Source organism: Cherax quadricarinatus, chromosome 77 (assembly GCF_038502225.1).
Source record: "Cherax quadricarinatus isolate ZL_2023a chromosome 77, ASM3850222v1, whole genome shotgun sequence".
Classification (NCBI taxonomy): Eukaryota; Metazoa; Arthropoda; class Malacostraca; order Decapoda; family Parastacidae; genus Cherax; species Cherax quadricarinatus.
In genome coordinates, this window is record NC_091368.1 from 11,944,129 (window position 1) to 11,962,812 (window position 18,684).

General features: G+C 39.4%; 1 protein-coding gene across 1 annotated transcript in view; it reads left to right on the forward strand.

Annotated features, from left to right (window-relative positions):
- Positions 1 to 721: 721 nt before the first annotated feature.
- LOC128702000 (uncharacterized) overlaps positions 722 to 18,684 on the forward strand; it is a 237,416-nt gene continuing 219,453 nt past the window's right edge. The window contains exon 1 of the mRNA XM_070101492.1: positions 722 to 941. Coding sequence (XP_069957593.1) covers positions 759 to 941 — 183 coding nt within the window. The 5' untranslated portion in view covers positions 722 to 758. The remainder of the gene's footprint in view (positions 942 to 18,684) is intronic.

Genomic DNA, 18,684 nt, shown 5'->3' on the forward strand with positions numbered 1-18,684 from the left:
TATTGCACATGTTTCTAATTCTTTACTCTTCTTTTTCTTATAGGAAAATCTTTAATTTTATATTCTCTAGACGCTGTATCTTCCCTACTGCCTTAGCGCTGATTCATTAAAGTGAAAGTATTATTATTAATAATAATATTATATATTTAGCTTTTCTTGCAACTTTGCTCACTATCGTAAATTCTCAGACTGTCTTACAATCTTTTGTACTGTCCTACAACCTCACACAGCTATTACGAGCGTCTCACAGTACCTTTGAACGAATTTCTCTTTATTTAAAAAACTTTTCGCCGAAAGACCTTGAAACATTGCCTCTTTCTCCACCTAACTGATCTCGAATACTTTAAAAAAATGCGGTTAATGCTCCTTATTTTCAACCATCAACTGTTTTTCTCTACTTCCACAACAACTTACTAAATTCCACTACTCCCTCCTACAGTAGCTATCGTCCATTACTCCTTCACCAGCTGTTTTCCATTATTTCATCCCACTGTAACTATCATCCACTTCTCTCACAATAATTTTATTTCACAGCTCATTCTAATCGTAAGTAACAATATTTCAGTACTTGCTCCCCGAGAAATTTTCCTACCTACTCCCACAGTAACTTATCTTTCAATGTTCACCCTCAAAGTAACCACCATTCATTTCTCACAAACAACTACATTCCACAACGTGCTACCACAGTAACTAACTTTCCCAACTTTCCTTCCTAAGGAGGAGCGCGTGGAGAGAGGGTGGAAGTGGAAGTGGAGGTGATGAGAGTGGAGGTGCCGGAGTACGTGCGTCACGGAGACGACGTTGAGATGAGCTGCAAGTGGGACTCCCCACACAAATTGTACTCCGTCAAGTGGTACCTCAACGACAGGGAGTTCTTTGGCTACAAGCCCGATGACGACCCCGTGATACAAGTGCATTCCCTGCCAGGAGTCAACGTCGATGTAAGTACAACCGGGGAACTGAGATTCAAAGCTTTACGTGAATATTGCAATTTTACACATTGTAAAAATATGCAAATCAGCCATTGTGAAAAATAGTGAAGTTCCAAGCGCTTTCGTGAACAGTAGTAGGCTTATAAGGCTGAGATATGACCTCACATACGACATTAAACCCATCTCAGTATAATGCAGGTAGGAGTGTCAAGGAGTTGTCATGCATTACTTAAATTCTTCCAAAATTTTATTAATTATAAATGAATTTAATTTGTACAGCCCTAAATTAATATTCAAATTAAAATCAATACGTTTTTTATGAAGCTTGTTTTAGTATTGAGAAATAGCATTAATTTTAATGTGAATATTAGTTCAAAGTTATAGTAATGAGATTTGATCATAATTAATAAAATTTGGGAAAAATTTAAGCAATGCATGACAGGTCCTCGACACACCCACATGCATTATACTGGGAAGTGTGTAATGGAGTATGTGAGGTGATTTCTCAGTTTTAAAAGCCTACTATTGTTCTTTTATTTTTTTACAGATCCTTTACATGTGATACATCACAAAAGCGCTTGGAAGCTCACTCTTTTCCCAGTGAATGTTTTACATATTGTGATATTTCATTTTCTGAGCTCTCATTTTAGTTTGTATAAACACACACACACACACACACACACACACACATGAACACACACTCACACACACACACACACACACACACACACACACACACACACACACACACACACACACACACACACACACACACACACACACACACACACATATATATGTATATATATATATATATATATATATATATATATATATATATATATATAAATATATATATATATATATATATATATATATATATATATATATATATATATATATATATATATATATATATATATATATATATATATATATGATGATGGAATGATGATGTAAAGAGAGTAGTAAGGGAGAAAAAGTTAGCATATGAGAAGTTTTTACAAAGTAGAAGTGATGCAAGGAGGGAAGAGTATATGGAGAAAAAGAGAGAGGTCAAGAGAGTGGTGAAGCAATGTAAAAAGAGAGCAAATGAGAGAGTGGGTGAGATGTTATCAACAAATTTTTTTGAAAATAAGAAAAAGTTTTGGAGTGAGATTAACAAGTTAAGGAAGCCTAGAGAACAAATGGATTTGTCAGTTAAAAATAGGAGAGGAGAGTTATTAAATGGAGAGTTAGAGGTATTGGGAAGATGGAGGGAATATTTTGAGGAATTGTTAAATGTTGATGAAGATAGGGAAGCTGTGATTTCGTGTATAGGACAAGGAGGAATAACATCTTGTAGGAGTGAGGAAGAGCCAGTTGTGAGTGTGGGGGAAGTTCGTGAGGCAGTAGGTAAAATGAAAGGGGGTAAGGCAGCCGGGATTGATGGGATAAAGATAGAAATGTTAAAAGCAGGTGGGGATATAGTTTTGGAGTGGTTGGTGCAATTATTTAATAAATGTATGGAAGAGGGTAAGGTACCTAGGGATTGGCAGAGAGCATGCATAGTTCCTTTGTATAAAGGCAAAGGGGATAAAAGAGAGTGCAAAAATTATAGGGGGATAAGTCTACTGAGTATACCTGGTAAAGTGTATGGCAGAGTTATTATTGAAAGAATTAAGAGTAAGACGGAGAATAGGATAGCAGATGAACAAGGAGGCTTTAGGAAAGGTAGGGGGTGTGTGGACCAGGTATTTACAGTGAAACATATAAGTGAACAGTATTTAGATAAGGCTAAAGAGGTCTTTGTGGCATTTATGGATTTGGAAAAGGCGTATGACAGGGTGGATAGGGAGGCAATGTGGCAGATGTTGCAGGTGTATGGTGTAGGAGGTAGGTTACTGAAAGCAGTGAAGAGTTTTTACGAGGATAGTGAGGATCAAGTTAGAGTATGTAGGAAAGAGGGAAATTATTTCCCAGTAAAAGTAGGCCTTAGACAAGGATGTGTGATGTCACCGTGGTTGTTTAATATATTTATAGATGGGGTTGTGAGAGAAGTAAATGCGAGGGTCTTGGCAAGAGGCTTGGAGTTAAAAGATAAAAAATCACACATAAAGTGGGAGTTGTCACAGTTGCTCTTTGCTGATGACACTGTGCTCTTGGGAAATTCTGAAGAGAAGTTGCAGAGATTGGTGGATGAATTTGGTAGGGTGTGCAAAAGAAGAAAATTGAAAGTAAATACAGGAAAGAGTAAGGTTATGAGGATAACAAAAAGATTAGGTGATGAAAGATTGGATATCAGATTGGAGGAAGAGAGTATGGAGGAGGTGAATGTATTCAGATATTTGGGAGTGGACGTGTCATCGGATGAGTCTATGAAAGATGAGGTGAATCATAGAATTGATGAGGGGAAAAGGGTGAGTGGTGCACTTAGGAGTCTGTGGAGACAAAGAACTTTGTCCTTGGAGGCAAAGAGGGGAATGTATGAGAGTATAGTTTTACCAACGCTCTTATATGGGTGTGAAGCATGGGTGATGAATGTTGCAGCGAGGAGAAGGCTGGAGGCAGTGGAGATGTCATGTCTGAGAGCAATGTGTGGTGTGAATATAATGCAGAGAATTTGTAGTTTGGAAGTTAGGAGGAGGTGCGGGATTACCAAAACTGTTGTCCAGAGGGCTGAGGAAGGGTTGTTGAGGTGGTTCGGACATGTGGAGAGAATGGAGCGAAACAGAATAACTTCAAGAGTGTGTCAGTCTGTAGTGGAAGGAAGGCGGGGTAGGGGTCGGTCTGGGAAAGGTTGGAGGGAGGGGGTAAAGGAGGTTTTATGTGCGAGGGGCTTGGACTTCCAGCAGGCATGCGTGAGCGTGTTTGATAGGAGTTAATGGAGACAAATGGTTTTTAATACTTGACGTGCTGTTGGAGTGTGAGCAAAGTAACATTTATGAAGGGGTTCAGGGAAACCGGCAGGCCGGACTTGAGTCCTGGAGATGGGAAGTACAGTGCCTGCACTCTTAAGGAGGGGTGTCAATGTTGCAGTTTAAAAACTGTAGTGTAAAGCACCCTTCTGGCAAGACAATGATGGAGTGAATGATGGTGAAAGTTTTTCTTTTTCGGGCCACCCTGCCTTGGTGGGAATCGGCCAGTGTGATAATATATATATATATATATATATATATATATATATATATATATATATATATATATATATATATATATATATATATATATATATATATATATATATATATATGTATGTATATATATATATATATATATATATATATATATATATATATATATATATATATATATATATATATATATATATATATATATATACGTTATATATATATACGTTTATTGTCTTCTCTGAGGATGAGGGTCCCCATTCCAGCTATAGAGGTGGTACTTCCCTATATTTCTGTCATAAAATATATATATATATATATATATATATATATATATATATATATATATATATATATATATATATATATATATATATATATATATATATATATATATTTATATATATATATATATATATATATATATATATATATATATATATATATATAAATATATATATATATATATATATATATATATATATATATATATATATATATATATATATATATATATATATATATATATATATATATATATATATATATATATATGTCGTGCCGAATAGGCAGAACTTACGATCTTGGCTTAAATAGCAACGCTCATCTTGCCATATAGGACAAGTGAGAATTTGTATGCAATAATTTCGTCAAAATCATTTCTGAACCCTAACAGAAAAAAATATATTTCACTGTGTTTATTTAGTATTAAATTACTGTAAACAAATCTAAAATATATTTAGTTGTGTTGAAACAAAATAATTATTGTTATAATAAGGTTAGAGTAGGATTTTCTAAAGATTCTTTTTGGTGCAAAATTAAAAATTTTACTTCAACATTAATGAAAAAATATATCTTTAAACTTATAGGAGAAAATTTCAAAAGGACTTAATTTTTAAACGAGTTCTTGCTAATTGACCAGTTTTACATATTCAAACATATGTATATATATATATACATATATATATATATATATATATATATATATATATATATATATATATATATATATATATGTATATATATATATATATATATATATATATATATATATATATATATAAATAATATATATATATATATATATATATATATACATATATATATATATATATATATATATATATATATATATATATATATATATATATATATATATATATATATATATATATATATGTATATATATATATATATATATATATATATATATATATATATATATATATATATATATATATATATATATATATATATATATATATTTATATATATATATATATATATATATATATATATATATATATATATATATATATATATATATATATATATATATATATACCTCTAGAACTATTATAGGACCTCATCACTCACAGAAAGAATAAACTTGTCAGGAAAACTCAATGTTCTCCCTGAAGCTGTTTGAAAATTACTCCTACCACCCCTATATTATATGTATATATATATATATATATATATATATATATATATATATATATATATATATATATATATATATATATATATATATATATATATATGTATATAATATATTTAAAGACAAAATGCATTGACAGGAACATTCTGAAACTACGATACAAGAGTAAAACAACATAGGTAACTCAGGCTACATATCGAATGCTTCAGTGGCTCCGGCAGTGGGCCATGCAGAATGCTGCCAGGCATTTCCTCTCTGGATCGCAACACTGGAGTCTCTGGAAGAGGAACCTGGTCGCCCGGTGGTCCTTTGTTTCTATGATGGGCTTCACCCAGCTCTATTAGGAACTTTAGAGCACACTTGCTATGCTCCAGGGTCTCTGACCCTATGGGATGAAGTTCATAGCAGGGAAGGTCTTCATCTCTGCGGATCTTCTGAGTCTCCCTGTGGCTGTTGGCTCACCCCCTTCCACTGGGTATGGCAAGTGGGTGTCTGCCAATGTCGCGGCACATGCTTTAGTCCCAGGCAATCTGCTTTCCATCCTTCCAAGGTAGCATAGTGGCTCCATCAGGACCTTAGACTTCCAAATCAGACCTCTTCCATAGGTTCCCGTTGAGCTGGGCAACGGGCATGGCGAGGTTTCTCTTTATGATATCATTGATCCTCATGCTGGCATACTTCCTTCTGCTGTGTGACACACGAGACCGCGAAGTCGAATTGATCAGCTGTCGCCCTGCCTGGAAATACACCTATGTTCGGTGAGGATGGAGGCGGCTTGGCGATGGCAACGCAATCCGATGGCCTGTGGGTCTAGTCAGATGCTCAAGGAGAATTGGGAACAGCAAACTGGGAAATCTGCTGAGTGTGGTGCCTTCACTGCCAGGAGACAGCTTTGTCTTTTCTGAGGCGTTGGAAATGTGTGTTAGCGATTTTTCCGCGTCAGTTTTGTCCCAGTGGACTGTTTGTATTCTTTAGAGGAGCTAGTCTACTGGAGAATCTGTAAGTGTCACGGTCGCTGCTTCAGTAAACCTGGTCTTGAGCTCCTACCATGTCTCTCAGCGTTAAGGAACAATCTTCTTGACTAAAGCACTGGAAATAAACATAAGAGACAGAAAAGCAGGTAAAGCAACATGCGTTGCTTTGCACCCCTATACCTCCCAGTCGTACTGGGAGGTTGCCTGATCCATTGCTGATCCTCTAGTGACAGGTTCGAAAGTGCGGCCTTCTTGAGGGAGTTGACCTCAGGTGTGCGTCATATTCGTCGGGTGTTGGGTTGTGCAGAGGTGCACACCTCAAGAAATAAGTGAATCTTGGAATAGTAAGGCACCTTGAGGAGATACAGAGCATCACGTGACATGGTGCTTATTCTCTCCTCCATTCTCATCAGGTCATTCAATTTGTCTGAGGACTGTGTCGATGGCCTGAAGTGACCCAGCAGTAGTCCCAAGAGGTACTGTTGGACGGGTGGTAGTAGGGAACTGGGAGGATTCTTCCCTTGCATTGATTATCTCCTGGTTTATGTGATGATTTCACACTTGGAGGGATTGAGGATGAGTCCCAAGACTTCTCCTGTGTTTTTCTCAGTTGTAGGTCTACCAGGGACTCTTCAGTACTGCCAGGTGCTGCCATCATCCAGGTACCAGATATTGAGCTCGCTGCTTAGGCTGGAAGTTAGTTCTCTTGCTGCCCGTCAGAGAAGTGGAGCTAGTGGGTCACCCTGCTGAACACCTTCTGATGAGAGAGATTTCATGTTCTCAAACAAAAGGTGAGGATTTTGCTGTAGCCGGCTGAAATGAAGGAAAAAAGACTGGGAAGCGATCCCGAACCTTTGGCAAGACAGCATCTCTCTTTACCATATTAAAGGCATTTCCTAAAGTCCAAGTTTGACTATGGCCTTGTCTTCTGGTAGGTCCTGATGTGAAGCCCTTGCCCACTTTGAACTGCAGCTTCACTGCCTTGAGGTTAGAGCCCAGTTGGTGTGGCTGGAAGTAAACTGGCAGCTTCTGAACAGATGTTTCTTACTACCGCTGGCACGGCAGGTTGAAGAGTGTTTCCAACCGCAATGGGTCCCTAGTTCCCCATCCTTCTTCTTCAAGGCTACACAGTGAGGCTCCAAATAAGAAAGGTTTAATTTCTTGGGATTCGCCCAGCCAGGCAGTTGTTGACGAAAGTTGTCAACTCGGTGAGAAGAAGTGATGCAGTGCACCCGAAGTACTGGATTTACCATCTCCTTGGTGCTGGTCGAATTCCAGTGTAACCTCCTGCAGATCCTGCAGGAAATGGCCTAATCGCCTTATAGACTTCCGATTCAGGCAAAATTAATTGTTCAGTGATGGGGTCTTCCTCAGGGTTGTTGTTGATGGCTATATAGTGTCCTAGTTTGGTGTCTTAGTGGGCTGTAGTCTCTCATCTTTGGGGCTACAGTGTAAATCACTATAATTATTCAGTTGCTCCCTGTGTTACCTTCTTCCAATTTTTTTGCTAACCTGTGCACCAAATTTTCTTGTTTTTAGTGGGACTTTTTGGGTCTACCTTTGTGATTCCTGCGATGATGATGGGGCAGAGGACACAATTATCCGTTCTTGAGTGGTGCGCACTGCCTTGATAACTGACGTGGTTAGCAGTTTGCCTCGTCTCTCAGGAACTGCAAACAGACATTGTAGACAGGAGCAGGTTGCGCCATGCTTGGATGGTGCCTCAGGCCTAAGTTGGTGGAGACCTCCATTCACCTGCTTGAGAAGGTCTGAACTTCCCTGCTGCATATGGGCAGTACGCTTTAGGGATGTGGGATAGAATTACTGTGTAGTAGATTTGAATGCCAACAGAGGATTTATCACAAGTGAGGAGGTGCCATTGGAATTGTCATCTATATGGAGGCTGTGGGCTGCTCTCTGCAGGGGCATATGTGATCCTGCACCCATTGTGTGCTGAATGCGACCATCCCTGTTGCGTGTAAACTCTCCCGCACACAGCCTGCCTCTTCTTTCATTGTTGGGTGCTGGCTGGCTGGCTTCATCATCACTACCTCAAACTGTGTAGTAAGCCCCAGGCAGAGGAAAAATGGCGCATGGCACATACGCATATGGTTCATGAGTGGTGGTAGGGAGGAGGGAGTCTCCCGTCCTTGTGGTGGGCAGTGGAGGAAAGGGAGGAGTGGAAGATGCGTGATGAGGCGGAAGTAGGGCACTCACTCCCTCCCAGGACAAGTCACTGCCTGCAACACAATGCTCTGTCACCTGTTAGTATACGCCACTGTGCTCTGTGCACCTGTTACCTATTCACCTCTATGCTCTGTGCTGGCCCCACTATAAACGACACGCCGCTTTACACTACACGTGCTATACGCATACCATGCTCATACTACGCACTGCCACTATATACACTATACACACGGTGAACAAACGCCATTGTTTGTAACGAGCACACAGTTATGCGCGCCTGTTTGGGAAGGGGAGACACAGTTTTGCAGTAACCTCCGCCTCCTCTCCCTCTCCACTTAGGCCTTCCCTCCACTGACCTTACCTACCCATGGTGACCGTTATGTTCCCTCCACAGATTCATACTTACACAACACTTTTTCTTGATTCTGAGGGAAGAGAATAAACTCAGAGTCTTGGCCTTTCCAACACGAGCAGCAGATATTCACACACCAGCCTGTTGATAATAATCCTGGTAGGTGTGCTTGATTATAAGATATTGTACCCAAAAACACAGGCGGGGATGCCACGGCCTCTCTCTGGCAGAGAGGTGCCAGATATATATGTATATATATGTATGTATATATATATATATATATATATATTATATATATATATATATATATATATATATATATATATATATATATATATATATATATATATATATATATATATATATATATATATATATATATATATGATAAGAAATAGAGTAAGTGTCTTGCCACCTCCTCCCAGGGGTTAAGCGCTCCACTGTCGTTGACAAAGTAATTAACACTGGGATTTAACCAACATATTACAACTATTTAGAAAGCACCGACAGCCAGCCATATATACACGTGATTCCCTGCCGGCTGAGGTCCAACGATTCCAGCTACGTGTAATTTTTCCTCTGACTGTATAATAACGCTAATAACCACAATTTCCTCCATAATGATGATTACTGCACTGGTAATGGAAACATAGCACGCACATTATTAGTATTATAATCATAGACAAACGTTAAACCCATAGGCGGCATGTCGCTCCGGAGGACTGGAAGTTAATCAGTGTCCGGTTTTTGTTATAGTGAGTAAATACCTCAGGTCCTAGGATGATGATCACTTCATCGGGATAAAGGTTCTACCCATTCCTTTGACGTTCAGAGAACACCTAACCTTCCTTGCTAATAACAATACTCAAGCCCCAGTAATATGATGATTAATTAGACATTAATTATTCCTTCCAAATGCAATTATCTCAAGGCTTATGGTAATCAGTCCAGCTTCCAGATGCTAAATGCTCGACATAAATTCTGAGCCTCTAACAGGAATTTGTCTTCTTCTCCCAAGTCATATATAGGAAAAAACAAAGTCTCAACGTTGTACTTGGTGGAAACAATTCACAAATGGATGAAAAAGACACTTGTGCTGCCGCACTTTCACATCTTTATTTGGTAATAAAGATAACCAAGTGCTGTACATGTGTCTTGATCAGAAATATTGGATTTTAAGAGAAAAAATTTAGAAGACTTTTCGTTGCATCCAGAAACTTTATCAAGTCTCAGTAGAGGAATTAAAAGCAGACAATACCAGAAAATAGATAAAGAAGAGAGAGGTGAAGATGTTAGCAGCTCTAGTAGTAGTAGTAGTAGTAGAAGTAGTAGCAGTAGCAGTAGTAGTAGAAGAAGCAGCAGTAGCAGTTACCAACTTCTCCAACTCCTTGCGAAGTATTTACTTTTATTTTATATAATGCTCTCTAGTAGTTCCACTATTTTGCTACTGCTATTTATATTGCTAGCACCGCCACTACTGCTAATATTACTACTATTACTGTTACTAATATTACTACTACTGCTGCATCCATTACTAATACTACTGCTACTACTACTGTTGCTACTACTAATACTGCTACGACTACTACTACTGCTACTACTGCTACTACTGCTACTACTGCTACTACTACTACTACTATTATTACTACTACTACTACTACTATTACTACTGCTACTACCTCTACAACACCTACTACCACTACCACTACAGCAACTACTAATACTACCACTACAGCAACTACTAATACTACCATTACAGCAACTACTACTACTACCACTACAATAACTACTACTACTGCTACTGAATCTACTGCTGCTGCATCTGCTTCTGCTGCTGCTACTACATATGCTGGTGCTGTTGTATCTGTTGCAGATGCTGCTGCATCTACTGCCGTTGCTGCATATGCTGTTGCTTCTGCTGCATCTGCTATTATTGATGCTGATGCTATTGCATCTCTTGCTGCATCTCTTGCTGCTGCTGCTGTTGCTGCTGGTACTATTGCTGCCGCTTCTGCTGTTGCTGCTCCTGCTTCTATCATTGCCCTCCCTATTCCCTAACTCTTTTCTGGTATTTGATTTTCCTTTCACAGTAATGAATGGGTAATCGTTCAGGACTAATCGAAATGTCGTATAACTTTTCTTCTCTAATGGAGTTATTTGTAAATTGTGTGCAGACATGAGAAAAAAACTAGTTTACAGCCTTACGGCTGCAAATCTTCACCATTGCAAGATACTTTAACAATAATAATATTGATCAAAGTAAGCTCTCGGAATATGTACTGTGAGTTATACACTCCTTACCTTGTATATTCCTTTAAGTGGGAAATATTGAAGAAATAGGAAGGTTACTGGAAATAATATAACACAAGGTATATACACTGATAGTGCAAGTGCACTCAGTTCACATATTGTCGTCCGTGGTTCGATTCCCGGAACGGGTGGAAAGATTAGGATGTGTTTTCATAAGACACCTGCTGTCCATGTTCACCTATCTGTAAAGTATGTACCTGGTTGGTAGTCATCTGATGTGGGTTGCATCCTCGGGATATAACTGACCTAATTTGCCCGAAATGCTCTGCATAACAAGGGGCTTTCTATATAGTAGTATGTCATAGATGCCAGATAGGCCTGTATACTTTGTACATGTACTTGTAGAAATAAGGTGTGTGTGTGTGTGTGTGTGTGTGTGTGTGTGTGTATTATTATATTTCTGTGTCTCTACCCGCACACCAATTTACTTGAATCAATATTTAACTTGATGTCAGCGCACAGGCCAATGTGGTCTTAATGATTCCCTTGAAGACAACAGACCTTAGTCTAATAAAGTAACAGCTAGTATATTAGATTTTCTTAGAACAACAAAGTAAGGTGTAAGATGCACAGGAAGTAGAATGACAAACTAATTCACATAAGCTGTATAATATGTCCCTCGAGTGAGTCTCAATCCAAATGCTTATAATTCGGATAGGCGGAAATGGTGCCCTAGTCCCATACAGGAGCGATGAGCCAAATTTAATATTACGGATTATTCGGGATATTATTTGATTAATACGAAGTAAGGCGGAACATAGTAAATCAAAGGCAAGCAAATAGAACAAACTTTTTACCAAAAACAACCTCTCTCTCTCTCTCTCTCTCTCTCTCTCTCTCTCTCTCTCCTCCTCCTGTCTCTCCACACACACCGGCCGTCTCCAACCAAGGCAAGGTGGCCCTGGAAAAAAAGAACGTTAAAGCTTTTCTTCTTTATACATTGGGAAATGGAGAATTCTTCTCCGTTTCCCAATGGAGTCTAAAAATCATGTCTGTATTTTTAGTTTAATGGAATATTAATTCGAGACTCACTTGCCGAATATCCGGTAAAATGTATATAAATATGCCATTCGTTGAAAGAATTTGAGCCTAATTACCAATAACTAAATCCTGGATTTCATTTTATTTACTAAGAAGGTATATGACGGTCGACAAGTTTCAGGAAATGGACATGTGTCCCGTCACTAAATATACCTTCACTGAAAATGTTTGGGTCCTGGAATGTGATCACTTTGAGACATGTACTTGAAGTGACCAACGTCCAAGGACTGAAAAGCTTCATATAAAGTTGTTTAAATTTTACCTTTTAAAATCCATGTTTAAGTTTGAAGTGGAAACAAACATGAATATATATAAATGCTTTAGGAAACCGATAATTTAATCAATGAGATGCTTCAGCAACATTTGGGTATGTTTATTTTGGAAACCTTAGGCCAGCCAGTTGCTTCTTCAGTCCAATGTAGTAAGAGAATGAAAGACGAGGAGGAGTTTGAGGTAATCAGTCCCTTAACACTGCATCGATGTTTTCAGTGCACCTCCCACTTCTCCACCTCATCTCTCTGCAGTATATAAACCCCATCCACGTTAGTATGCTTCATTTTTATCAAGACTGATGGACCAAACACATAGACTCCAGGCTTAGGGACTGATAACCTCAAACTCCCATTCATATTCCACTGTTTCTCTACATTGGACTGAAGAAGCGACTGGCGGGTGAAACATTTCCAGAATAAAGATACCCAAATGTTACATAAGTGTCTCATTTATTTAAACTTGAACTTGCTTAAACATGGCCACACAGCCGGGAACAAACTTGTAGAACAGTATAATCGACTGTGGTTGTCTAGTACTACGAGGATTAGCCTCCAGCGTTACATAGCAAGAGAGGGAGGGAGAGCAAGAGAGAGAGAGAGAGAGAGAGAGAGAGAAGAAGAAAGAGAGAAGAAGAGAGGAGAGAGAGAGAGGAGAGAGAGAGAGAGAGAGAGAGAGAGAGAGAGAGAGAGAGAGAGAGAGAGAGAGAGAGAGAGAGAAGAAGGCCAGAGAGAGAGAGAGGGCAGAATGTGAGTAACAGCTCTCAGCTTGTAGGCAAGTTAGAATCGCCACATAAACGTGTTAAACCCTGTGTAAAAAAAGAGAGCAAGAGAGAGAGAGAGACAGACAGACAGATAGATATACAGAAAGAAGAAGACAGACATTCAGACATACAGACATACATACATGCATACACATATACATACAGACAGACAGACAGACAGAGTTAGAGAAAAATGAAGAGGGGTACGAGAGAAATAATATCAGTTCCTTTTCACTATGTCTGAGGAAACGAAAATTTACGCACTAAATATTATTTAGCCGTGGATGTTCGCTGCAGTAAACTGATGCTGAACATCACAACTTAAAATAAAAGAAACATCTCTTAAATTATGGTAAATATCCCACTGCAACTGTAACATATACGGTAATCATCTCATATTAGAAGGAGAGATTTTTTTTAACACAGTTCCTCAAGCTGATAAGTAGACAGAACAAACCCTCATGTGAAAATTACGTTTCACTCATTAAGATCATCATCCAGTTACATACGTAACTAGACAACTCTCTATTACAAGTGAATCATTATCTACCATATGGTTATAATAATATTATTATAACCATATAAATAAACACAAATTTAGCTTAGATAACCTGTTTAAAATCATTACTTGCATTATTAACAAAAAAAAAAAATGAAAAATGAGCATATTCTGAAAATTAGGAAATGAAAAATTTACTACCCATGATTTTAAAAATGTCAAACAAGTACGAAAGTGGCAGAATAAATATGTAATACGGTCACACACACACACACACACACACACACAACAGGCCTAGTGTCTAATCGACATGTGCCTAGGACAAAATGGTAACTAACACACACACACACACACACACACACAATCTTCAACACATCCCTTGAAACTGGGCAACTACCTGAGAAATAGAAGACAGCAATTGTAGTCCCCATATTAAGAAAGGAAACAGAAACGAGGCACTAAACTACAGACCTGTGTCTTTGACATATGCAAAGTCATGGAGATGATTATCAGGAGGAGAGTGGTGGAACACCTGGAACAGAACAAGATTATAAATGAAAACCAGCATGAGTTCATGGAAGGCAAATCCTGTGTCACAAACCTTCTGAAGGTTTATGACAAGGTAACAGAAGACACGAGAGAGAGGGGTGGGTTGATTGCATTTTCCTGGACTGCAGGAAGGCCTTTGACACGGTTCCTCATAAGAGATTAGTGCAGAAACTAGAGGATCAGGCGCATATAACAGGAAGGGCACTGCAATAGATCAGGGAAAACCTGACAGGGAGGCAACAACGAGTCATGGTACGTGAAGAGGTATCACAGTGGGCGCCTGCGACGAGCGGGGTACCACAGGGGTCAGTTCTAGGACCAATGCTATTTTTGATATATGCGAACGACATGATGGAATAGACTCTGAAGTGTCCCTATTCGTAGATGTGAGGCTGATGAGAAGAATTAAATCGGAAGAGGATGAGGCAGGACTGCAAAGAGACCAGGACAAGCTGGACACGTGGTCCAGAAACTGGCTTCTCGAATTCAACCCTGCCTAATGCAAAGTCATGAAGATTGGGGAGGGACAAAGAAGACCGCAGACAGAGTATAGGCTAGGTGGACAAAGACAACAGACCTCACTCAGGGAGAAAGATCTTGGGATGACCATAACACCGAGCACGTCACCGGAGGCACACATTAACCAAATAACTGCTGCAGCATACGGGCGCCTGGCAAACCTGAGAATAGCGTTCCGATACCTTCATAAGGAATCGTTCAAGACGCTCTACACTGTATGTTAGGTCCATACTGGAGTATGCAGCACCAGTCTGGAACCCACACCTGGTCAAGCACGTCAAGAAGTTAGAGAAAGTACAAAGATTTGCAACAAGGCTAGTTCCAGAGCTCAGGGAAATGTCGTACGAGGAAAGGCTGAGGGAAATCGGACTGAAGACACTAGAGGACAGAAGGGTCAGGGGAGACATGCTAACGACATACAAGATACTGCGGGGAATAGACAAGGTGGACAGCGATAGGATGTTCCAGAGAGGGGACACAGAAACAAGGGGTCACAATTGGAAGCTGAAGACTCAGACGAGTCACAGGGACGTTAGGAAGTATTTCTTTACTCATAGAGTCGTCAGGAATTGGAATAGCCTAGCAAGTGAAGTAGTGAAGGCAGAAACCATACATAGTTTTAAGAAGAGGTATGACAAAGCTCAGGAAGCAGAGAGGGAGGGGACCTAGTAGCGATCAGTGAAGAGGCGGGGCCAGGAGCTGAGTCTCGACCCCTGCAACAACAATTAGGTGAGTACACACATACACACACACACACATACATGCACGCTGTGAAGACTTACTCAGCCCTGTAACAACTTCAGACAGTATTACCAAGGCTGGCTCCTCCTCAGGAAAATTAATGAATAGAAAAAGAAATAATTCACAAAGATAAACACTTTATTAATTAGTAATGCAAAAATAAAACAGTGAAACATGAAGGTGTATCCCATTTGAAAGAAAAATGAAAAATGAAATGAAAAAATGACATTTGAATTCAACGCTAATATGTATAATTATACTGGGGTGTCTGGTGGGGGTTGGCACCGTCTTGTAGAAATTGTAGCCGTTACTGATGATGGGGGGGGGGGTCACAGGTGTTGGTGACAACCCAATGGCTAGTTCTTCACAGAGTCTATAACCTTGAATAGTCAGTCCAGATGACAGGAAAGCAGGTTCTTTACCACTACAAAGATGAGGGGTTGTTGTTTGCTGTCGCCTACAGTTAATCAGGTAGGTAGATCCAAAACAGAGACGTCTCCGGACTTTTGCAAAAGTCCTTCTCCTTCAATACTTCTCGTTGGTTGGCAGGTGACCCGATCTGTCATTCCAAGCTGGAAAGAGAGACAGGTTACCCACTGCTTAAGAAATCACTCTCCATGATAAGTACAATACCTAAAAGACGTGGTGATTATCAAAACATCTAACATGGAGATCAAGGCTGAAAGGACTAAGTTTATTATTGGTCAAAAGTGAAGCTTTCAACCAATAAGTCCACTAGAATAGGAGCAGGCTTCTGCTTACAGTTGTGCTGGGAGCTGTGAGTCGAGTGATTACTGTTTGGCCGGAGCCTCACACGTCACCTTTCGGGGTGGGGAGAAAAGGAGAAGAAGGGGATAGCGGGAGCTAGACTGACCCTACCTTAACAGGCAGCCGACAATCAAACTATCGTCACCATATACTCGCTTGCTACTCCTATCTGTTGAACTTTTCCCTCACACTCCCCCATACCAAGACTTATAGTCATGGAGCATAAGAAGAATAGGGGAGGAAAAAGACCTAACACGTGGAAGTCGCGTAAGGCAACAATTCTTCTATTGACTGTCACGGCTTAACCAGTCAGATAAATAATTGGCTGAACCATTGATATACACAATATGAAACTTAAAAGCTTGGAGTTCCAATGTCCATCTTAAAAGTTTCTAGGTATATCAAAGGTTTATGATCCGTTTCCAAAATTCTTTTCCCAGTAAATAAAAATTTAAGTTTGGAGATACCCCACACAAGGGCCAAAAATTCCTTTTCTATGGTGGAGTATCTCGTTTCTGCAGGAGGGAAGTTTTAGATTTAGTAAATACACAGGAACTAGGAGTGTGTGTATTTTGTGCAGTAAGCACCTGACACCTATTGCAAGAACTATACTTCTTTGCAACCTGTAAGTACATGCTTGGCCAGAAATAAGTGTGCTTGAGTTCATGCCACGTCTTACGATGGGCCAAGTGTTTGGTCACTGTCAAATCATGAGCCATTCTAAGAACAGTCTCTCGACATCGTTTAGGAACAACAAGGATGGAATAATCTACCGCTGAAGAATGAGATTTAAATACAGATTTATATAAGATACCATTAATATACTCAAACTTATGAGATATGTATCTCCCGTGGATAACTTTGTTGTTAAAAGCTTGATTATGACAATACCGAAGTGAAGGGCAATCCCGCTGTAAATTGACAAAGTCATCCTTGGACATAAAATCTGGGAAAATAAAAGGACTTACGGTGGGAGAAGAGGAGGTAGGAGAAGCCAGAGTTATGGTCTGAGCCCTAGTCAAGACACTGAGAGTGCCGGAGGCAATACCCTTACTTTCACCTGACGAGTGGACAGGTGATCCTGCTACCTCACTATCGAGAGCAGTATCATCTGTTTCCACCCCCAAATGAAGAGTACGAGACAATGCAGCTTCCGGTGCGGAATTGTTAAGGGGCTTATTTAACTTGCAAGGAAGAGGAGCTGGAAAACTTAGATCCACGGGTGGTGACGAAAGATCCGCCTCTGAGGGAAGAACGGCACCTTTAATGTTACCCACTATTATAGAACAAGTAATAGGGGCTAGTACCGCATTAGTCCAACCGGTGAACCATTTAGTTTTCAAGTAACAACGTATTGTAGGGAAAGTATTTTCACGACCCAAGTAATCTGAAAGAATAGAGGACACACGAGGGGTTTTAAAGTAAGGGAACAGTTTCTCCGAAATTACGATGCACGTACATCCAGTGTCACGTAATGTGTCTGAGACTTTTATACCATTAACTGTTCCTGAACAGAAGGGTGCTTGGTCATTACCGTCAACAAAACATCTATAAACTTTCTCTATTTTCTTGGAAGGACAATCTGGACGTTTATGTCCGATACCAGCAAACCGATGACATGTTGATATAATAGCTGGTGACTTTTTTTCTACTGTAGGCTTCTTAATCTTTGGTTCAGATGAACCATTGCCCTTAGGAATCGATCCCTTCAGATCTTTATAGGAATTGTGAGCCTCAGCATATAAGTCAGTGGCCTCAGCAACTTCATTAGCTTTAATCAGGTTACGTTCTCTAATGAATGTTCGTATTTGGTGGGGAAGAGCTGTCAGGAACTGGTCAGCAACCATGAAGTCTCTAAGTGATTCATAACTGTGATCAATTCCTGAACTTTATCCAAAAGTCGAACAAACGAGTGTTACCTGTAACTGCTGAAAGTTCTGGCCAGGCTGTAAGGTGGCATACCGGAAATCTTTCCTATAAGAATTTGTGGTTTTTTGATATCCTTTAAGGATTGCCTTCTTCAGTAGGTTATAATTACATATGATATCCTGCGACAAAGTTGCATAGATATTCAAAGCTGTACCACAAAATAACATACCTAACCTGGTAGCCCAGGTATCAGCTGGCCATTCACAGAGGGTAGCGGTATTTTCAAACCTGATAATGTATGAAGTAATGTCTTCACCCTCTGTGAAGGGAGGTAAATTAGGTGTTGGAATATGTGCACT